General features: G+C 34.7%; 1 protein-coding gene across 1 annotated transcript; it reads left to right on the top strand.

Annotated features, from left to right (window-relative positions):
* The first annotated feature begins 10 nt into the window (after positions 1 to 10).
* Positions 11 to 23,151, top strand: SEM1 (SEM1 26S proteasome subunit). The gene is made up of 3 exons (XM_035698390.2): positions 11 to 236; positions 16,640 to 16,733; positions 22,954 to 23,151. Exons 1-3 carry the CDS (start codon positions 161 to 163, stop codon positions 22,994 to 22,996), a joined length of 213 nt encoding a protein of 70 aa, XP_035554283.1. The 5' UTR covers positions 11 to 160; the 3' UTR covers positions 22,997 to 23,151.
* Positions 23,152 to 24,606: the final 1,455 nt, after the last annotated feature.

Raw genomic sequence — 24,606 nt, 5'->3', positions numbered from 1 at the left:
ATCCCAGCATTCCCCGCGCTGCTCCCGTTGCTCTCCTACCGCGTCTCTATGGTAAGTGCCGGCCTCGGAGGCAGCCGGGGCGCTGGTGGCTCAGGCGAGGAGAAGTCAAGAGTTCCAACTTTCCTCTCGGCCTGACAGGCTTTTGGCGCGGAGCGTCGCCATGTCAGAGAAGAAGCAGCCGGTAGATTTGGGTCTCCTGGAGGAAGACGACGAGTTCGAGGAGTTCCCTGCCGAAGGTAACCTCTGGGGCCTGTGGGGCCTGTGGGCCGCGCGGACGGTGACTCAGGCCTCCGGGGTGGAGTCGGCGCCGGCGGGAAGCCTGGACCCCTGCGGCCGGTCCTCGAGGCTCCACAGGCGCGACCCTCCTTGCGACAGGCCTGGGGCTCGGCGTGCCCGGGGCGCCTCCTCAGTGCGGCCGAGCGCCTCCCGCTTCCTCATTGGGAGGAGCCACGGCGTCCTGGGCCTCTGGCCCCGCGTCCAGCGCGCCGGGCCCTTTCACTCTCCCGCTGGGTTACCCGGCGCCTCGTTCTTGCCTCTATAAATCCCCCCACCCCTTTTTTTTTTCGTTGTTTTCTTGTAGTGGGCCAGCCTTCCTCTGCCCCTAAGCCATCTAGAACTGAATTGCTGTTTCTGGTTAGGCCAGAGTTGCTCACTTTGAGGACTTTACAAATGAAGCCTGTTAGGCAGAATGGGAGGCTCGGTGTTGGTGGTTAATAAATAACACGTTATTACCTTATCCTTGTTTTTCATTTTTGACCGCTTCAAACTAACAAAGTTAAGTATTTGTGAGACGCTAAAACGTCTCTACATTTTTATTAGTTTCATAGTTACCAAGAGGAGCTTCGTTTTCTCATTGTAACTGATGGCAAATAAGTAGCATTTATTGGGCGATTACTTGTCTAAGTACTTTGCTTGTATTAATTCATTTTCCAGTTCTAACAAATAGGTACTGGTATTACCATTTTTCAGATAAAGACATCGACGTATCGACGTTTGGAACTATTAAGAAACTTGTCCAGTGGCACATAGCTGGCCAGCCATGATGGATACCTTTTTTTTTTTTTTTTTTTTTTAGAAATAATGTACTGCCTCTGTTTATTTCTTAGATCGTTGTTGCCAGGTAGGTTTCCAGAATTATTTGCTTTATTGGGTAATTGTAATGTGTAGGATAAATATTTGTCTTGTAAGAAGAGGCTACTATGGGGTAGGCTTTCTGAAGGTGGTAGGAAGAGAATTGTGGTTAATGGTGTACAAATCTGTTGTTGAGCAATTACTGCTTCACTAACATTGTCATAAGTTGTACCCCCTGGTGATCCTGTTGTGCATAAAAACCACATAGCTTGAGCATCTGTTCTTTTTACTTATGGTGTGTACTCTGTTATTTTGCTTAGTGACAGAAGACATTAGTGTGCATAGGACACAGACTCATAAGCTAACCCAGAGGACATTTCAGTGGGTTTAATCTGTCCACACGTGTTTTCTCCCTCTCTCTTTTTAAAATATTTTATTTGTTTTATTTGAGAGAGAAAATTTGCTGGCGGCAGTGAGCAGGAAAAGAAGGCCCCCGGCTGAACAGGGAGCCCGGCGGGGGCTGGATCCCAGGACCCTGAAGTCATGACCTGAGCTGAAGGCAGATGCTTAACTGAGCCACCCAGGCGCCCCCAGACATGTTCTTTACCTCACTGTTAAATTGGTTCATAATCTAACATTGAACTGTATAGTAGAGAACTGGTTTATTGAGGGTAGGATCAACTTTTTACTCAAACTTCATATTTCAAATAGCTTTATCACATACAAAGTACAATGTTAAGCACTTTATTTACATCATATAGGCTAACTGTCACCACAGCCATCAGGAAACCGATGCTTAGATTTAAAAAGCTTGCTATTAAGTAGTGAAGCCAGGATCTGAAAGGTCTCTGTGACTCCCCAATATAAACTCTAGTTGTAACCTTTAGCAAAGTGCCTGGCACATACGTAGTAGCTGGTTAATAAATGCTTGATGAACGAATGAACCTGTATTTAAAGTAAGTAGTTGAGAACTGACTGTTTAGAAAGCTCTAGAAATAATTGTGTACCTAATGATACACATGATTTTTCTCAGCAACTTCCATTTCATCAGTTTTTGCAGAATATGTAGTTCTTACTCTAAGCTTATGTTGTGAGCAGCAGTCTGTTCAGAGTCTTGTTATATAGTAAAAAATCTCATTAAATAGGAAAAGCAGAGGATTTTTCTAGAGGGGAGGAGAAGAGGGAGAGAAAATCTTAAGTAGGCTCCATGCTCAGCAACCCTAAGATCATGACCTGAGCCAAAATCAAGAGTTGGTGGATTAACCAACTGAGCCACCCAGGTGCCCTGAGAATTTTTTTTTCTTTTTTGAAGACAAAACCCTCTTACAGCAGAACCAATTTATTAGAATTAGTAATTCACCACTTGTTGGTAACTCACCACTAAAGAATATTTGTTGTCTTCAGGTTTGAATGTGTAGAATCTAATTCATTTAGGAATTTTTCCATTTAGAATGAAAAATAACATTAAAATGCCATTGTTTGGTTCAGGTTTCTGTGTTTCTTCTGTGGTTTATAACTTAGGCAGGTTTTCGTTTTGTGTTAATTTGAATTGAGATTTTGCGGGGCACAAAATTAGCCCAATAGGTGAAACCAATCAGTATTTACTAATAAAAACTGCTCTTATAAAAAACAAAACTAAAAGAAAAAAACCTGGAAAAATATCACCAAGGAATTACTGAATTATTCTCTCTTGAAACTATACATTTCTTCCTTTGGGTAGTCATAGTTTAGTCTCACTGATGCTCAGTGTGATCCGTGGACCAGCAGTTTTGGCATTAGCTGGCAGCTTATTAGAAATGCAGTGTCTCAACCTAGACCTTCTGAATTAGTTTGGACTTTACCAAGATTCTTAAAAGATTTGTATGCACATTAAAGTTGGAGAATAACTAAATGGCCTATTTTGAATTTTTTAGTATGTGGGTTTTCAGTTCAATGATTATGCCCTGAATTACTTTCCTAATTCTCTGCCTTCTTAGGAAATTCTCTTTCTTGTGATTGTCCTTACAGTAAATGTGCCAATGACAAACTCACTAACAGATACAACTTAAAATGACCTCTAATCATCTTTTCTATCTATAGGAGGTCTGATTTTCAGTGGCCTTGTTGCCTCTCTGCTCCAGAAAGTGGATGATACCCATTGTCTAAGGGTAGCTTGCCGTTACAAGAGACTGCTACATGAAAGCCATTCCTGAAGTTCTGTATCCCTGGTTTGACTAACGGATTGTCCATCTTTTTTGGGAGTGTTGTTGCTACATCTCATTCCAGATAAGAACTTGTTTGCAAGGATGTCATCCAGTCATTTTAAGGAGGGGGAATTTCTGTATGAAAATGTGCTTTCCTGGAGCTTCTTTGTTTCTTCTTCTTCTTTTTTTTTTTTTTTTTTAAAGATTTTATTTATTTATTCATGATAGAGAGAGCGAGCGCGAGAGGCAGAGACACAGGCAGAGGGAGAAGCAGGCTCTATGCCAGGAGCCCGATGTGAGACTCAGTCCCGGGACTCCAGGATCACACCCTGGACCAAAGGCAGGCGCCAAACCACTGAGCCACCCAGGGATCCCCTTCTTTGTTTCTTCTGAATAGTTACTCAGTGTGACCTATAACGGTGGTGGTGGGGGTGATTCTCTGAATGTCTAAAGGAACAAATGCTTCTTTAAAAAAAACAAACTTGTCATTATTTAGTCTGTGGATCTGTGTTACATTGGTAGTTCCTCACAGTTACTCTAACTGATAGATGTATAATCTGGTCATTAAGAACTGTTTAAAAATCATATTTAGGATCTTTGTGAAATGCATTCTGCAGCTTTTTTGAGTATTTAAACTGAGAATAGGCTTTATGAGGAGGACATTCAACATACTGGATATGATTGATTATAATTGTGGAGGCTTTGATATGGTTAGACCTGGAAAGCAACTTAAAATCTGAAGGTAAAACTTGTCAAGCTCACACAGCTAGGTTGGTAATAGAGCAGGGTCTAAAACTGAAATACTTTATAATTTATTTGGAACGTCAAACAATTTTTCATATCAGATATTGAAAGGATATTTAAAATATTTTCATTACTCACCTTCCTTTGACAATTAGAAGTGGGTGAGAGTAAAAATGGGAAGAACAAGTGGGCTTTTAGGTTCTTTAATTCTTTCTGTGCCAGAATTGAGATGGGTTTTTTTGTTTGTTTGTTTGTTCGTTTTTTGCTTTTTGCTTTTGTTTTTTTGGTAGGGAAAAAAGTCTTTAGAGTATTTAAAAGGAAATTGAATTTGCCTTTAGAAGTAATGGTATTTATAAGAAATTTCTGTTATACTAAGTATTCTATAATTTTTCTATGATCAGTGAAGCTACTTTATTATCTGATAAAAGGCAGTGTACTACCTATGTACCTCCCCACCCTCCTTGAGAAATTGCTGCAGAAGAGACTGTTATTGATGGAAATCTGTCTGTTGAGACAGACAACAAACAAACTGCTGGTCCCCTCTGGAATAACTGAGGTACTCTCACCTAACAAAGTAGGACAATTTATAATGGTTCTTATCCAGGGAGGTATTTTTGAATGTCATATTCACCTCACAGGTGCAAATGTGAAATGATGACCAACATTAAGGGGTAAAAGCCAAGGATTTTAAATGCTTGTTATGCATAGACCTGTACTGCACAAGAAGAATCATTCTGTGAAAAATGCCACAGAGAAATATTTACAATGATTGGATACCAACTGGACTAAACCATCAATAGGATTTCTTAGAATCTTTTTTTTAGAATCTTAAATATAAAGGTAGATATAACTGAAACTGACTGTGTCAATAATGTACTAGTCAGTTAACCAGTGCCCACAAGGGCTCTGCTATTTTCAATTATTAAATGTAATATAGTAGACATGTAAATAACACTATCACATTTAAATTAGTTACATTCGTAACAAGAAATGAAGAAGTTGTATTACTAAAAATAAAGATAAATATGATGAATGACAGAGTGCTTGTTGAGTGTCCATTCATGGTAATTCTATGCAAGAAGAAAGTTCTTGAACCCTGGGATGGAAAAAGCACAGTGAATCTAAGATCAGACCTATGTTTACAATTCATCTTTCATCAACTTGTAGCTTTTCAATTCATGTTAGTTACTTAATTTCTTTAAAATACTTTTATTGTATTATATATACGATAATTATACAAGTAACTGCTTGTAGTAAAAATTTAAACCTATAAAAGCACATAAAGTAAAAAGGAAAAGCACTGTTTCTCCCTGCCTTTCCCTCAAAACATTTGTCATACTCCAGGGGTCGCCACTGTTAATTGGTTATTTTGGTATCCTTCCAAAATTTATGTATATATTGTGTGTTTATATATATTTTTAAAATACAGAGGACCATATTATAGTATTTTTCATTCTAGAGCAGTTCTCAGTTTGTCTTTGACTTTCATAATTTTGACACTCTTGAAGTTTACAGGCCAGTTACTTTGCAGATTATTCCTCAACTTGGATTTGTCCTGTTTTCACATGATTAGATTTAGGTTTTACACCTTGGCAAGAGTATCATAGTTGTGATTCTGTGTTCTCATTGCATCCTGTCAGGTGGAACGTGATTCACATTTGTTCCATTACAATGATGTTCACTTTGATCACTTTATTAAGGTAGTGTCTGTGAGACTTTTCCAACATCAGATTACTCATTTTCCCTTTTTAATTAATAGGCATTTTGTGAAACTATGGAAATAACAATATTCCATTCGTTGTCAAACTTTCAGTTTATTCATTTGGCCCATATAGACTCATGGATTCTCGTTTAATGGGTTATAATATGTTGATATTACTCATTTTGATCCTCTAATTGTCCTATATTTGAACATGGGGAGCCCCCTTATACTGTCTTCTGTGACCTTTTGACACACCGTCGTCATTCTTTGTGCATTTCCAAGCATTCTGACACAAAAAGATATTATAAGTTGATCTTGGTCTTTCCCTTCTCTCTCTAATTCTGGAATCAGCTATTTCTCCAAGGAGCTTTTTTTTTAGTGGAGAATGATATTCAGAAGGCAAGATCCTAACTCCAGTTGTGCTATTTGCTTTGGGGACCCTCTTAGTAAAAGGAACTAGGAAATATACAAATGTGTGTAAACACTTCTACTCTTTTGCATTTCTATGTGTGTGTTTATAAAATCATGAGTTCACACAGTATCTCCAATCACAGTTCAGCACCGCAGGGTTCATTCTAGCTTTTTTCCTTTCCATATTTGTAACTCCCTTCCCCAACAGTGAGAAACCTGACTTTCATTGTCTTAAATATATTGTCTATTTGGTCATCCTACCCCCTAGCCAATCTTTGTTACCCCCTCCACCCGTAGTTGCCTTCTTTATGTCACTTGGGCTTCAACATTCTTTGCCAGGCCACCCTCTCTCCTTACTTCAGCACAGGATAACTTCTTCACCCTATTCAGGTCTGACACACCAGTCATGCTATGCTCTGCTTCTATAGGAATGCCCTCTTGGCTTTGCTTGGGCTCTGACACCTCATCTGGTACTAGGTGCATTTTCAGTTTTGACATATAGCTTTAAATTGCCTTCGAGAAGGGTTAAACCAATTAAAATTTCTATCTGTAGTTTACCTCTTCCCTCATAAGGTTGCCTATACTTCATATTAAGCTTTTTAGTCATTGTGAAACTGATGGATGAAGAACGGAATGTCATCATTATGATTTTGGGATTGATTTGAGTGAGATTGACCATTATGTTTTTCCTTGAACTGTTACCATCTTAGGCTAAATCCTCAGTTTCTTCATATGTAATTTGAATAGAGTCATGTAAGTTTTACATGAATGTGTTGAGATATTTGAATTGCCATAGCAGAATACTGTAGACTGTGAGTGGCTTAAACAATGGAAATTTGTTTTCTCACAGTTGGAGGCTGGGAAGTCCAAGATCAAGGTGTTGGCTGCTTCAGTTATTGGTGAGAACTCTGGTTTGCAGACTGCTGCCTTCTCATTATGTCCCGATAAGGTATAGAGAGAATGAGTGAGCTCTTTGGTGTCTTTTCCTGTAATGGCACTAATCACATCATGAGGACTCTACCCTCATGACCTTATACAACTCTAATTACCTTCCAAAGACCCCAGCTCCAAATACCATTACATTGGGGGTTAGAGCTTCATCATAAGTATTTTGTGGTGGAGGGAGGGACACATTCAGTTCATACCAGTAGTACATGTAAAATGCATAGCACAGAGTTTGGCAGTAAGTGGTATTCAATAAACATTAGTCCAGTTTCTTCTTTCTAAACTTCTTAGGGAACTGGATTTTGGTTATTTGGTATATACTTAGAATTTCAGTTTCTGGCAAGTATTTTATTTGTAATTTTAGGTATATCCAAAATTAAGGTTGTTAAGTTTGTTGATTATTTAAAAATTGATTTTTTTCTAGTATTAAAAACTTTTAAATAATACTGTCACTTTTTTTCCAAAAGTGCTTTAAAAATAATGTATTATTCACATAAAATATAAAGATACGCAAAACAACAGCGCATATTATTTAAGGATGCACAGAGATAGATGTACAAGAAGTATAAAGAAATACAGTGGAGTGAAAAAGCCCTAAATCAGGATACTGGTGCTTGGGAGGGGATAGTGAGAGGTGTAGTCCAGGATATTAAACAGTAAAAATTACTTTGAAAAACTATTTGGATTAGCTGTTTCACTGATTCTATAGAATAAACAAGCAGTAAGTAATTATGACTTCAGTATGTAATATTATTACTGGTTTGTTGTTAAACATTACTCATTGAAAGATGTGATAAATTGTTGAAAACATTGAGAGGAAAATAAAAGTTTCAAAGTTTCAAAAACTATGTTTATACCCTTCTGAAATATTAAAAATTCACCAAGTATATTTTTTTTCCTGTGTTGTGTATGTAATGTTTGGTAGAAATAGTATTGTCTTTTTTCTGGGACATGTTTTTCTTCTTACTTTCTTTACCCCCTTGAGTTCCTGTGAAGTGATTAGTGCATAATAAATTATTTATTCATTCAGTATATATTTGTTGAGTGCTTCCTATAAATCTGGCACTGAATGGTGGAGAGAGAATGATGTAAGCTGCCATTTATCAGCTGTAAGTGCTTTAGATACATAGTCTCATCCATATAGTAGCCTTATGAAGATTTTATGCTTGGGACTCCAAAAATTTCAGTAATTCACTAGGTCACAGTTAAGTAGAGGCTGCACTGAGACAGATTTTACTCCTTAGGTAGATACTTGTCTTTGAATTTAGAAATACCAGAGAGGCAGGGCATAGTGATTTTCGCAGTAAGTTTGAGCTTTTTAGTATTTTGAAGGTGTTTATCTTGTGGAGGTGGAGCTCCAAGCCCTTCCTTCTTCACTCCATTAAACCAGAGCAACTTTGTTTTTGCTTATCTTTTGGGCATCTGGGTAAGATTTCATTGAGTTTCTTTCCAGTGGTGGGCGGGGGTAAGGAGGGTTGGGAATTAGACAAATGGTAATAAGGTGTAACAGCAGTTGAAAAGAAAGGGAAAAAAAAGAAGAAAAAAAAAGGGGATATTATTTCCAGTTGTATACAACTGAGATAGTAACATTTGAACAGAGCCTTAAAAAGATAGAAACGTAGAAAAGGGTTTTCAAAAGAAAGAAACACATTTCAAAATAATGTGTTTTTATTTGGCTGTGAAATAGTGTTTATAAGTGCAGGTAGTTTGGGCTTAATATCGGAAAGCTTTAAGCCAAATGTCCAGTTTGGACTCTATCCTTTGATACATGAGCAGTGGAGTTTTTTGGTTTGGTAGGTGTGAGCTTCCTTTAAGCAGTAGGCAGTTTAGGAAAAACCAACCCAGCAGAATTAATTTGGAAAGGTAGAAAAGAGACAGTCAGGGAAGCCGATTAGCAAATTGTTGAAATAGCTTAGCTGCGGACTAAGGGCCTGAGGAAGGTTGTTATTAGGAAAGAAGTGAAGAGAGTGATGCAAAAATAACAAAACTTTGGCAGCTAGTTTGATAAGGACTGTTGGGAATAAGAAGAAATAGGTTGTGATTTTGCACTTGAATGTCTAGTGGAAGACAGGTTGGTGGGGTTCCCATCTTAACTCAGTCATTTGGAGGATCAGAATGAGGGAATTGAGACAAGTGTAGGGCATGAGGGCTTACAAATGATGAGATTAATGGCTTTTGGGAATTTTCTAAAAGTATAGAGAAAAACGCTTGGCACTAACAAAGAGAAAGTCAGCATGACTTTATTGTGGAACCATTCTCCTAGAGGCTTGTATTCTTAAATTATTGATGAAAGGAATCATGTTTGAATTTTCTTCTTTTAAAATATAAGAACAATTATAAATGGTTATGTAAGTGTTTTTGAGCCTTTGTTTCAGACTGCTGAGCATAAATATCTGAAAGCTCTCCAGTAGTATGGTAACATCATTTATGACTTGCTTTTGGTTGTTTGGTCTGAAGTTCCTTGATGAAATTTTTGGGCCTTGTTGGAGAAAATATGGTAATATGATGCTATGCTAGGAGCTGATTTTTAGCCACTGAATAGATATGAGATCTGTAGGGTCTAGTTGTTTTTGTATCATGGTAACCTATAGAAATTACATTTTTAAAAGGTTTAATCTACTTTATATAGTTGAAGCAGGAACACATATATATCTCAAAATGGCTAGATCTGGTGTGGCTTTATTATCATATTCATGAGCATAATGATGATGATTGCAACCATTACTGTTTTATTTTACACTTAACTGTGATGGGACATGTACAATTAAAAAATTTTCAAACTTTAATCTTTTCTTTAAAATACTTTTCTTCATATAATGTTCTGCATATAGAGGCACATTTTTTATTTGAAGAAACTTTGTTGAAGATTATTTTTTTTATATGCGGATTTGCTTTACTATTAAGGAATGAATGAAAATTTGATGCTCCACATTGGTATAAAATAGGGCATTTGCAACCTTATATGGTATAAGTGGAATTTTTTCTTTATTTTTCTTCAAAGTAGTGTACATCATACATTTAAGAAATTTTGGAATGTGTATTGGAGAGTGGGGAGAATAAGTAATTTCACAGATAATAAGTTGAGAGGAAACCCCTTTCCATCCTTAAGTATCAAGGTGCTACTTAAAGTATGTGGGATCTTTGATAGTTCAGATTTGTGAAATTTAAGGCCAGTTACAGATGTAATTCTCTGGCATATGTGGGCAAATCCAAATTTGGGGGCCAAGTCTTAAATAATTTAGAATTCCTAGAAACTTATGTATTAGGCATCTGTTATTGGTTATTTCCAATACTGACTTCTTAAAATATGGTAATTTTTTTTACCAGTACACATCTGGAGGCCTGCACACTGAAGTAAACACAGCTGTGGTTATTTAAATGATTAATCACAATCCTGGCAGTGCATTTAGTGTTGAAGATAACGTGTATACTTTTATAAAGTCATCTATGTATTGAAGAAAAGCATTAGACGTGAATCAGGTTTCCTTTGATTTTTTTATTTTGCCCTTTTCAAAAACTAATTTTGGGTTTAAAGCTTTAAAAAGGGGTGATTAAATAAAATTGCATAGTTATCAGTATAGAGTTATAATTGAAAATTAAAACACAAATCAGGGATATATTACAAGAAATGCCAGATATCAGCGATTATAACAATCATGGCTTTTTAATTTTCACATCCATTTATTATGAGTATACATACATTGTAATTTGCATGTATTGTAACATGTACAGTATGGAGGATTTATAAGTGTTGGCAAATAATACTTAGGTGTATTATACCTTATCACTTAAACTTTTACTAATATACTATGTTCAGTACATTCTTTATTAATAAGTCTAGGGGCGTCTGGGTGGCTTAGTTAGCTGAGTGTCTGTCTGCCTTCAGCTTAGATCATGATCTCAGGGTCCTGGGATCAAGCCCCATATTGGGCTCCCTGCTCACAGGGAGTCTACATCTCCCTCTCCCTCTGCCCCTGCCATCTGTCTCTCTCTCTCAAATAAATAAATCAAATGTAAAAATAAATCTTTAAAGTTTCTACCAAAAATAGATTATGGATTCCCATTTGTCAGTGTGAATGAACACATGTTTTTTCATTGGTGTTCTTGTTAAATAATTTAAGATGCTTAATAAGTTGTAATTCAAAAGGTTATATATTGTCTTAGATTCTTCACCTGTGATAATTGGAAGGATAGTATGTCATACAGAGTTCTTCAGTGGATCTTTCTCCTAAAATAAGGCATTAAGGTTAAAGAGTAATATACTGAAATTCATATGATTATTTATGAAGAATTTAACCAACTTTTCCATTTTTGTATCTTTGTCTACTCAATAGTGTTGTAATTATGAAGTACCCTCTAATACTTTTAAAGAAATACAGAACTATCATGATGAATCTTTTTGTGTGTTCTACCTAAAATTTTGCTCTCAGTATGGTCCTGCCCCACTCTCATGAGCCAGTCTTTTCTTTCAACTTTATTTTTACTTCTTCATTTTCCTTTCCTTGCCATTAAAATAGCATGAGACAGTTTTATTTTTTTTTAATTTTTTTTTAAATTTTTATTTATTTATGATAGGCACACAGTGAGAGAGAGAGAGGCAGAGACACAGGCAGAGGGAGAAGCAGGCTCCATGCACCGGGAGCCTGACGTGGGATTCGATCCCGGATCTCCAGGATCGCGCCCTGGGCCAAAGGCAGGCACTAAACCGCTGCGCCACCCAGGGATCCCCATGAGACAGTTTTAAAAGGAGAGAGAGACGCTTAATCTGTATGCTAAATGATCATCAGAATTCAACTTGATAAACCAAAACTTGTACCATTCTTAAAATTTTTAAAAGACACTGTTTAAACTAGTATTTTTTGTATATTTTTTTTATTGGAGTTTGATTTGCCAACATACAGGATAAACTAGTATTTTTCATGTTAAGAATTTTGATTTTTTCGATCCTACTTAGAGTTAGGAATTGGGAGCTCCTACAAAACAAGTTACTGAGTTTGTTACTTTCTTTTTGGTGAGTCTCTGAGGCTGTTGGATACAAATTAGCAGGTGTGGATTTCTTTTTGTTTTTTGTTTTTGTTTTTTAGTCCATTAAGTTAAAAATTCTTCAGTTACAAGCCAGCTTGAAGACATTTGAATGATAACAAGTAATACAGTATTGAAATCAGCATTTTGATTCAGGTCATAGTAAGATTAAAAGTTCCTGGTGGAGGGTGGTTTGCTCTTCTTGAAAGGGTAGGCCTACAAGATTATCAGAGAAATGTGAAGTATTTTATTTTATAGTTCTAGACACAGTATTGTTTACTAGGGAGTAGTGTAGGTAGAAACAACCTAGTTAACAGTTCAGGAAGCTGGTTAGTTAGAACCGTTGCAGGCTGATGATAGGAGGCTTTATGTCTTAGAACTTTTAAAACAGTTTAGTTGTGACTTGAGTTATGTCACACCCTTTACTCAAGAGCATATTATCTAGTCTTAATGTATTCAGATTATTTTGTTGGAACATTATACTCTATTAGATACCTTTATGAAGACTGCTTAAAGCACAGTAAAACTAATACTTGACAATTCCTATTTCTAGGCTCAGTGCAAATATTTGCACCTTCTTTGTTGTATAGTAGTGATAATGGAGCTGGTTTTCAAACAAGGGTATAATGTTAGTGATCTCCAAAGCTTTTTCTGAAATTTTGTAACTTTAAACAGTATTTCATCTTAGCCATTTTATAAAAACTTAAAGTATTAAAGCCATGTCTTGCTACATTGTAGTGTAATTATATAGTTTTATGCCAATTTTTTATACTGGAAGGCTTAGTGTAATTAGCGCAACATAAGAATCATAAAATCCTAAGCTGTCTGTTAATACTATTAGGTAGCTCCAGAGCTATAGGTTACAATAAGACTGGAGGGAATGTAACCTATAACTCTGGAACTATCTAATAGTATTAATAGAAAGTATAGTTCCATTTACCCAGTGTTTTATTGAGTGTCAACTGTGTTCCCAGCACTCAGCTCTGGGTATCAGACTTGAAGATTTAGTAAAATCTGGTTCCTACCTGAAGGTTTTGAAAAGTAATGGGTAGGAATGGTGGTGATATTTTAGACATCAGTGGAGGATGGATATAAACTGTATAAGACTGGGGTGGGGGAACAGAAAGACTACAGTAATATTTATGAAGGGAATAATCCTAAATTAATATGTGACAGTAAGAATAGAGGAGTGGAGACTTATTCTGGAGATAATTGGCACTTGGAATGGAAGGGACATAATGAGTGATTGTGGTAGTTAAAGGAGAAAGCGTAGCTAAGATTCCTCCTAAGTTTCTGTCTTGGGCGACCAGATAAATAGATGTACTTTATTCTGTTCTTAAATCATGATGATGACATGTACTGCATTTAAAAATTTTGTTAGGTACATAACGTAATGAATAATATACCCATGTTATGAAAGATTGTTGAATAGTTTTAATTTATATGTACATTATAAGGGAAACCTAATATCACACCTTTTGTTATTTTTCAAGTTGAAATGTTCTTAGCCACGATTCTAATAAGTAATTACTAAGGTGACGCTTATGGCTAGGACATAAGAGAGAGTATAACTTTACTGTTTTGGGAGGGAAAGAGGTCATTCAACAATATACAAGGTCTGATTTAGAGTTCTGTTTCATCATTCGTAGCCATTTGGTGTGCATGATGCTAGGTCCTGTTTGTGGTTTAAGAATAAAAAGGTAAATCAGAGTTGTTACTTTTAAGGAGCTCAGACATAAGTGATGGACATAGACATATAAATTGATAATTATGGTTGTAAGTGCTATAATTTAGACACAAAATCTCTGAAGGTAAAGAGGGGGAGATGGGCATAGGGAAGGCTTCCAGAGATGATTTACAAAATGATTTTTTTAAACTACTTTTCCCACCTTTTAATTTTGAAACTTTCAACCCTATAGAAAAGTTTTTAAAAAGAGGACAAAAAAAAAAAAAAAAAAAAAAAAAAAGAGGACAAGGTCCGGAGTGAACAAAATGGATGATGGGTCAAAAAGTACAACTTCCAGTTACAAAATAAGTCATAGAAATGTAATGCATATAGCATGGCAACTATAGTTAGTAATACTGTATTGCATATTTAAAAGTTGCTAAGAGAGTAAATCTTAAAAGTACTCATCACAAGAAAAAATTTAGTGACTATATGGTAATGGATGTTATCTAAACTTATCGTGGTTATCATTTTGAAAAATATACAATTAATGAATCATATTGTATATCTGAAACTAACGTTCTGTGTCACTTGTACTTCAATTAAAAAAAGACAAATATCTAAGGTTTTTCAGTTGCTAACATTTTGTCATGTTTATTTTATTTCTATCGTATATGACAGAAGTATATACGATATATATCAAATCTATTTGAAAACCACCTGCAAGTAAACTGTTGACAAAGTAACACAATTCTTAAATATTTTAGCATGCATGTCTTAAAGGGGGGCGTGGTTCTCTAAAACAATTTTACAATCATGTTTCAGAAAATTAATATTAATATGATATCCAGATATACAGTCCATAACCACAGACATTACTGACTGTTCCAGAAAAATATCTCGTCAGTTTTTCTCCGCAATCCATTGGCATACATACCATTAGTTTACCTACACATTATATTGGTTGTTTTATCACTCTTGGCTTTAAAAATGTAAAACAGTCCCTTTTTTTTGTTTGTTTTTCATGACATTAACTTACTTGAAGATATTAGTTATAAAGAGTTTCACATTCTGGATTTGCCTGATAGTTCTCTCATGGTTAGATTAAGGGTTAGCATTTTTAATGAGAGTACTAGATAGGTGATGTTTATTTCTCATTGCATTACATCAAGAGACATATTACAATTTGTCACAATTTTTTGGTGATGTTAAATTTAATCTTTGGTTAAGATTGTGATTATCAGATCTCTCCATTTTTTTCCCTGTTGTAATAAGTATGTAATCTACTCTGTAGTCCCAGCTATTTTTCACTCACTAGTTTTAGTATCCATTGATCCTTGCCTAAATTGCACTGAGGATTGCAAAATGGTGATTTTCTAATTCTGTCATTCTTTTGCATTTATTTCCGTGGGAATTGTAAAGAGCATCCCCTCCCCAGCGTCCTCTCCCCCAACATATTGCTATGGACTCATGGATTTTTTTCATTTAATTCAATCTGTCATTCTTTGTGATTCTTAAATTGTTCCAGATTTGGCCAATGGAAACACTTTTAGGCTAGTTTTTGTATTTTTGACATGTTTTCGGGCATTATAAAAAGGAATCCCACATTTACCTATTAACTTTCTTATTCTAGATCTGAGATCAGTTGTTTCTTCAGTGAGCCATAGTTCCTTTTAATGAGGAATGGTATTTTAACTAAGTAGGCATCAGGTCCAGTAGTAGGTTCAAAAGAAGGCAGAAAGACAAAAAGATGAGAAACAGCATGTTTGATGACTAGAAAATTTTAGGAAATTTCAAAACATGAAGTGAAGTTAGGGCTGAATGAAAATGAAGATCTTGTGGATTGCTTGTCACGGTTTTTTTTTCAAGGAGGAAATGTGTATGAGAGAGTACTTTAAGCCACATGACTAACATGAGTGAGTCATCATCCCAGTGGATTTAAATTTAAATAATTAAAAATATTTGTCTTAAAACAAATACATTACGCAAAATCATACAGATTTTTTGTAAGAAAACAAAGCTATGTCAAAATTACAGCAGGTGGTCCATCTTAAGTAGGACAGCAGAGTATGCATAAACTCTCTTCTGGGATGCTTTGATGTTATTTGAAAAAAAGAATACATAGGGTGACATTCTCACCCTAGAGGCTAGATTTTTATCAGGATCCAGAAAGTAGAAGCAAGAAGAACTTGATAGAAGAATATTGCCATTATATAGGTAAGAAATGGTAATGTGAATGTTTGAGGTAATAGGGAAGGAGATGTTAGTTTACATATGTTTTCTAAATATTGTAAACAAAAACTAAAATCTAACCCCTCCCCCACCACCAAAAGGGAAAGAAGAAAAAAGGAAATTGAGAAAACTAAACACTACAGCATTCCTCTTTGTACATATTTATATTTGTCCTTTAAAAATAAAAATTTTACATTGATAATAGGCAATTGTTAGTAATGGCTAATAATTTGGTCCATTTTTTTATTTATGTATGAGTTACCCTTTTATATGTTTAGCAGTTTTGAATTCCAGGCTGGTATCTTCCTGCTCTTCAATTTACTTTTGTGTTGTTGGTGCTGTTTTGGAAGATTGTGAAATACACCTTATAAAAATTAGCCCAAGGAAAAATCAGGAAAGTAAATATCCTCCAGAAATTATAATAAATTTTCATGACAAATAGAATTTTTAAAACTAACTTCTGTTTTAGATTATCTGCAAATTCAAGAATTGAGAGAACAAGACAGCATAAATTGAAATTTAAAAAGGAAGGTTACCATTTCTTACAGATACAGTATTAAATGTTTTGAATTGTGAGTCTTGAATGGCAAACTTTCTGAAGTTTCTGTATTTATGGAAATAACATGTGAGAAGTATTTAGATAGCATCTGTTTCTGTTTTTAGACTGGGCTGGTTTAGATGAAGATGAAGATGCACATGTCTGGGAGGATAATTGGGATGATGACAATGTAGAGGATGACTTCTCCAATCAGTTACGGTAAGCTTTACGTCAGATTTTATATAGCTTAGTATTAATTGTAAGGACGGAATATGTAACTTACATATGATAATTGACCTCTTTAAAAGATAATTAATCTTTAAAATATGTTTTTGAATTATGGAAAAGAAAAACTATTACGTTCATCTATGTTTCTAAACATGAATGCTTTGTGTAATTGCATAGGACTTTTATTCTTTCTAGTTTCTTTACAAAGGTAGTTAAATAGAAGCATATTTGCAATTTTTTATTTATGTGGGTTTAATTCTGTCAACATTAATTTTCCACCAATGTTGAATATCTCAGCAGAAATTAGAACCAGAGTGCTAGCATCCAAAAGATTGGTGATTCTTAAACTGGAATGGAGATTGGGGTGATGGGAGTACCTTTTCATATTCCTGTACAAATTTACCTAATATGGTTGATTGAAGTAAAATTCATGTATCATAAAATTAATCATTTTAAAGTGTTCAATTCAGTGGCAGTTTGTATATTCATAGTGTTGTGCAGCCATCATGTCTATGTAATTCCAAAGCATTTCCATCACCCCAAAAGGAAACAGCATATCTATTGAGCAATCACTCTGCATTCCTCTTTTTCTAGTCCCTGCTTTCTGTCTATAGATTCGCCTGTTTTAGATATGTCATAAAAATGGAATCATACAATAAGTGATCTTGTATGTCTAGCTTCATATAGTTAGTATAATGTTCTCACCTTCCATCCATGCCATAGCATGTATCAGTACTTCATTCCTCTTAATGGCTGAATAACATTGTATGATATGCTACAGTTTGTATATCCATTCATCAGTAGATGGGCTTTGGGTTGTTTTTGGATACTGTGAACTGTGTTATTACTGTGAGCATTTATGTACAAGTTTTTGTTTGAATACTTATTTCCAGTTTGGAGGAATGTAATCCCAGGAGTGGAATTTGTGGATCATATAATTCTGTTTAACTTTTTGAGGAACTGCCATACTCTTTTTCCACGGCAGCTTTACAGTTTTACATTACTACCAATCGTGTATGAAGGTTCTAAGTTGTCTACATTCTCATCAAAACTTTTTTTTTTTTAGTATAATCCTAAGGGATGTGGACTGATATCTCAGTGTGGTTTTGATTTTCATTTCCCTTATGACTAATGATGAGCCTTTTTTTCATATATTTGTTGACAATTTGTATATCTTCTTTGGAGAAATAATCTAGTCAAGTCCTTTGCCCATTTTTAAGTTGGGTTGATTGTCTTTTTGTTGTTGAGTTGTCAGAATTCTTTATATATTCTAAGTACTAATCCCTCAGCAGACCTATTGTGTACAGATATTTTCTCCCATTCTGTTCACTGTCTTTTCATTTTGGTCACAGTGTTTTTGCACATAAGTTTTTTGGTGTTTCTTTTTCTTTCTTTTCTTTTTTTTTTTTTTAACTATTTACTCATGAGAGACATAGAGAGGCAGAGACATAGAGGGAGAAGCAGGCTCCCTACAGGGAGCCTGATGCCGTACTCCATCCCTGGACCCCCATATCACGCCCTGAGTTGAAGGAAGATGCTCAACCATTGAGCCAGCTGGGTATCCTTGCACATAAGTTTTTAATTCAGATGAAGTCAAGTTTATCTACTTTTTAAAGAAATTACTGCCAGATTCAAAGAAAATTTATCCCTATGTTTTTATCTAACAATTTTGGAATTTTAGTTCCCGACATTTAGGTCTAAGATCCATTTTGAATTAATTTTTGTACATGGTTTGCGATAAGAGTCTAACTTCATTCTTTTGCAAATGGATATCCAGTTATACCAGTACCATTTGTTAAAGAGACAATTCTTTCCTCCCTAATTTTATTTTGATTCAACCCATATATATCTGTCTTGGCTCCGGAGTTATCTAAGTAAACTGTCATACTTTGCTCAAATCAAGACCTAGTGGTTCTACTGCAGTTCTCACTTTCTGGTCTAGTACATTTGTTTAAAAAAGATGATTTATAATAAATTTAATGATGATGCAGTACCTTTTGTTCTACACTGCATTTTTCACAGGCTCAAAAACCCTACATTCTAAAGACATTTTAGTATTTTGCTGGAGACTAATAACAATTTTATCTATCACCTTTCTCCCCTTTTTGAAAATGGCACAATTTACCTTTCACTGTTATTCTGGTATTTTTACAGTTCTCCATGATTTCTCAAAATGGCTGACTCTGTTTTTTGACTGTATCTTTCATTCTTTCAGTTCTCTGAGATGTAATTATTCAGAACCTAGAGATTTTAAACTACTTTAATACAGTTTAGAGTTATCTCACCTGTCTTAGTTTTCAATTTTGTATTAACGATGTTTTTCCTGTTGCACTTTAATGAACAAGATAGGAACCAAGGCTGTTAAACAACAATTCTGCTTTTTCTCTAAATCTGTTAATACTACATCTCTTCTAAGCATTGAATCTGTTCTCATTCTTCTTTATTCATGTATGGCTCTCAGAACCTTTTTTGTTCTTTTCTTTCTCAGTCCATTCTGTGATTAAATTCTGTGTGTATAAATTCTTGCCACTTTTCTTTTTGCATTTATTTTTGATTTATGTTCTTTTAAAACTGAACATCAGAGAACACTTTGCTACCTTGTTTTTAAGTAGGCATCCCCCCCTTGCTTCCCTCACTAGGCTCATATTATGTTGTTAGAGTATTTTCAGGTCTTCTGCCTCTGCTGATACCCATTCTGACTTCTTAATCATCTGTCAGTTTTTTTTTTCTCTTACCTTGAAATTTTTCAAGTTGAAGCTAAATGAGTTTTCTTCCTTTGCTATTCACAAAAGTCAAATTTCTCCAAAATATTTTTCTTTTTTGTCTTTCAAAATCAGAAAATAGCACTTTTCTCTTAAAAATTACATTAAGACATTATTAAATACAGTGATCTAACCAGGGGACTTTTAGTAGTAAATACATTGATAATTGGATTTTTTGCCGCTACTGCATCTTGCCCTTATTCTGGCTTGAAAGTAGAGCATGTTATTTGTGGCTTATTGTTTTTATAATACACCTACATGATGTTCTTATGTTCTCTCTTGTGTTCTGCCTTTAGGCTTGTGGATTTCCATAAGAATATAAATTTTGATACTTTTATTAGTGAATAAGATTTTTCTTTTTATTTCCCTGTGTGAATCATGAGTTGTTTTTCCGCATGTGGGTTGATATATCACCAGTGCTATAAAATAGAACTTACTGTATTAGTGGAAATGTTCTATAAACTACCCTATCCAGTACAGAAGCCCCTAGCCGCATATGGCTCTTGAGCACATGAAATGTAGCTAGTGCAGCTGGTGAATGGAATTTTATTTTATTTTATTTTAATAAATAGCTACATGCAACTTCTATATTGGACATTTCAGCCTCAGATAATATTTTTTATCTTTGCTTTAAAAAAATTATGATTAACAAGTCTCTTGCAAAGATGTTCTTTCTAGTTTTGGAAAACATATAGAGGTCCCTAATATGATATTATAAACCACGGTAAATAAAGAACATGTTTCACTGTGTTCTGATATTGTATATGAGTCCTAATACATCTCACTTTGGAGAAGCAGTACATTTTCTAGAATCACTGATTCCCTGGGTTCCAACTCCGGACTGCCTGTGAACAGCTACATGTCTTAGCAAGGACTTAGCCTTCCACTCTCCAGTGTTTTTCTCTTTCAGTGTAATTACTCCTAAAAAGTAGAAGTAGAAAGAAAAAGGCCACCTGTGTCTCCCAAGTAACTACAAGTCATTATAGAGAAATATATCAGAAGCAGCAAAAACAGAGTAACTTAATTCTTCTTGGAGTTTTGGACATGTTGACATGTTCAATAGGAATTAATTCTGCTGACCTTACTTCACATGTTACATTAAAAAATCCAAGAAGCCAATATTGTTCTTGATTTACTGTGTTAAATTTAGCCACTGTCCTATAGCAGAGTACTTTCTTGGATAAGAGGGGTTCTCAAACCTACCAGTGGCTATTTGTCATATTCTTCTTTTGTTGAAAAAGGAAAGCTGCTGTTTTGTTCAAGCAGTGTACATTTGCTCTGTATGTCCTATGCTACTGTTCCAATAGTGCTGGATTTCTTTTCTTCTCACATCTCTTTGTTAGATTTTTTTCATTCAACAAGCTGATGACACTAGGGTATTTGTATTGTTTTGTGTTTTGTACTTAGTGGCCTCAATTTATTGTCCTTTTGATTGATTTTTATACTAAATTCTAGCAAAAAACTTTTCATCTTCTCTAAAAATTTAGCTAATAGGAAAGCATATCATAATCTCCTTTGAGTTTGTTAACAATGTGTAAATGTAGTTAGTCACCACCTCCTCTCAGTAAGGCAGGTGCAAACCTGGACTGATTTGGTATACTTGTTAACTAAATTGTAGGCTGAATTTTGGGGATTTGTTGTTGTTGTAAAATAAGAGAAAGTGAATAACAGAACATTGGTTCTGTTAAAGGCAACAGAAAATTATTATTTAAGAAACTTTTGGGATGCCGGGATGGCTCAGTGGTTGAGCCTTTGCCTTCAGCTCAGGGTGTGATCCTGGGGTCCCCCTGCCTGTCTCTCTGTCTCAAATAAATAAATAAACAAACAAATAAATAAATAAAATCTTTAAAAAAAAGAAACTTTTAAAATTATTTCCATTTTAAGTAGAAAACATGAAGGACAGACATAATTTTTAATCCCTGGGCAAAGGGCAGGGGGTAGGGGAGTGGGTAAAGGAAGCATTTTGGTTAAATTTAGCAAAAGGAGTAGTATCAGAAATTTGTGCTGATCTTTTGACTCCTAAATGGATGATTTACCAACAGTCTATACTGTCCTCTACACTTGACCAGAAGAAAAAATATTTTATATGAATAATCTCTGACTTTAATGTTATTTATGGATCTTGGATCAGTATTTGTATTATAAAGAACTATAAAAATTTTAGAGACATTTGGTTAAGTGAATAATAAATATACAGTATTCCTACATGTGTTTTTTGTTTGTTTGTTTAAAGGTTTATTTATTCATGAGAGAGAGAGAGAGGCAGAGACATAGGCAGAGAGAGAAGCAGGCTCTTCGCAGGAACCGGATGTGGGACTCAATCCCAGATCCCGGGATCATGACCTGAGCCAAAGGCAGACGCTCAACTGCTGAGCCACCCAGGCGTCCCACCTACATGTGTTTTTTGTGTTGTGTTTACATTGAATAGTGTGATAATGTCCAAGCTAAATTATACTTGAGAACAAATGTCAGTTTATCTTACGGGATGTAATGGTGTAGGGCACATTAATCCTACTTTACATTTATACAGTGTTTTATCATATTTTGGCCCTGAAATAATTTTGTTGTGAACTTCTATAAAATTGAATTGTGGCAAAGAAGTTACTGATGATACTTGGAGTGGTAGTGTAAGTAGCTGAAATTGATTACAAGGCTAACTTTTTTTGTGCATCTGTTTTATACAAAGCAGATCAACAATTAATATGCTAGAGTATGATTGAAACTTTAGGTTGAATAAATAAAATTATAAAAATATCTTTTAAAGTGTGTGTATTTTTAAATTTTTGAGTTTTTTATCCATATTTACAATTTTTAAAGTAAAATTTTTAGTATTTTATAACATTTCTTTTGTCTACATATAGTTAATGCAAAATAATTCCCATGCACCTTTACATTTGGTTAATAATTTTTGTCTTGGTTAGAGCAATAGATATATGTCAGTATAAAGCAGTCTTCTATTCTTTGTGTAAATAGCAATAATACCTATTATGATGATTTTAAAATTCCTAAAAAGCTTGATATCAAATATCTTGTGTTCTTGGCCGTGTGGTTGGTAATTCTTAAAATTTGCTTAAATATTTATTATGAAAAAAATAAATATTTATTATGAACAGGACATTTGTATGTATTTCAAAGATATTTGGAAGATAGTAGTAAATCTCTCGTATTTCTTTGTTAAATAGATTTATCAGAAAATTAAGGAGTATGAAATGTAAGTTAACTTATGGGAAAGCAGAATTTTATTAGCATTATGTTGATTCACATTCAGTTTTTTTCTTATACAGATTTTCTTTTAAGGGAGTAAAGTAAAGCTACCTGATAGTATTTTAAATGGGTGCCTAGGCTTAGCTCATTGTATTATTTATTGTATTATTTATAAAAAACACTCTGTTTCTTTAATTTATCATAAAGAATGTCCAGTGATGTTGTTCTTTTGTGTTTTATTATAGAGCTGAACTAGAGAAACATGGTTATAAGATGGAGACCTCATAGCATCCAGAAGAAGTGTTGAAGCAATCTAAACTTGAACTGTTTATTAAATTCTAGGACAGAGAACCCAGGATGGAACACTTAAAAAATGTTTATTTCATTACCTGTTTGGATTTATTTTTGTTTTTGTAACAAAAAAAATAAATGTTTTGATCTAATCTTGGTTTGGATCAGAAGTCTTGATCTTTTGCTGCCTGTCATTAATTTTCTCAGACTATTTGTGATTTTCTCGGACTTTAGTATATAGAGATAGTAAATTCATCTGATCCCCAATTCAGTACTTTTGTTTAACCACATCAATTTAATGCTGAACTTATTTATAAGGTTACTTCTCCTAAGTTACATTTAACCTTAATTTCATCTGTATTTTTGAAAGCTCAGGAAACACTTGCTGACATCTCTAAGATGACCCTTTAAAAACCTGTGTTTTAAAATATTAATCATTTTCAATTGCTGTAATTAGTTCCTAGCCATTAATAATAGTATTAATAGTTGACAGAGTAGTACTAGTACTTAAAATCAAGTGGTTTGATCACAGTTCTAAGAATATGTCTTCTGTCAGAATTGGTGAGGTAGGATCAAGATACTTGTTAACATAGGCATATTCTCAGGTACTACGTAACAGATGCATTTAGTATAATTAATATTCTGCAAAGTGATTATTGTTGCCACACCTACTTTTGTGAGTGAGATATAATTTAGTTGGTAAAGGATTCTTCCTGATAAGACTTAGAATGAAGCTAATGTATAGCTTTTATTAGAAATATTTTCAGGGGAGGGTGGGGGAAAAAAAAAAAAAAAAAGAAATATTTTCAAAATTGAATGTGTTATTTAGGAGAATTAGAACTGTTGAACAAAGTGTAAAATTTATGTGACATATATTGACACCAAAATAAAGTTAGGTGCCTAAAATATAATTTCAGTTATGCCTCAAAATGATTTTGAACATAAGTAAGTTTTTTCCTTAGACCAAGCATAAATCTGCCTTGCCTACATGACAGAACTGCTGGATAAGCAGATAGACTAAGAAATAACAAAGATCTCTGGAAAGTGTAAAAGCAGCTCCTATTTTTATGATCCTGTAGTGCAGCACAAGCAGGCCTGCTACTGTTGTGGCATGTGAAGAAATATTTTGACGTATATGTTCTCCTTACTCTGGTCAGTGATTATCTTTAGATGTTGTATCAGTGGTCACTTGTACAGTGTCAGATCATTACCCAGAAGGATGGCTACCTCATAGGACTTTATTTTTATTTTTTATTTTTTTCTTTTAATTTTTATTTATTTATGATAGAGAGAGAGAAAGAGAGGCGCAGAGACATAGGCAGAGGGAGAAGCAGGCTCCATGCACCAGGAGCCCGATATGGGATTCGATCCCAGGTCTCCAGGATCGTGCCCTGGGCCAAAGGCAGGCGCTAAACCACTGTGCCACCCAGGGATCCCCCTCATAGGACTTTAAATTGGTGCAGGGTATAATCTTAAAACCTTATCAGAATTGGGCAGAGGCTTTCCTGGGTTTTCACTAGTTATCTAGTGTTTTGTTCTTAATGAAATTTCAAACTTTAGTTTTGGTGTTCTTTTCTGTTAAGGATTGAGTACCTGAAAACTGGTAT

Source organism: Canis lupus, chromosome 14, assembly GCF_003254725.2.
Source record: "Canis lupus dingo isolate Sandy chromosome 14, ASM325472v2, whole genome shotgun sequence".
Classification (NCBI taxonomy): domain Eukaryota; kingdom Metazoa; phylum Chordata; class Mammalia; order Carnivora; family Canidae; genus Canis; species Canis lupus.
This window is presented reverse-complemented; position numbering and strand designations above follow the sequence as displayed.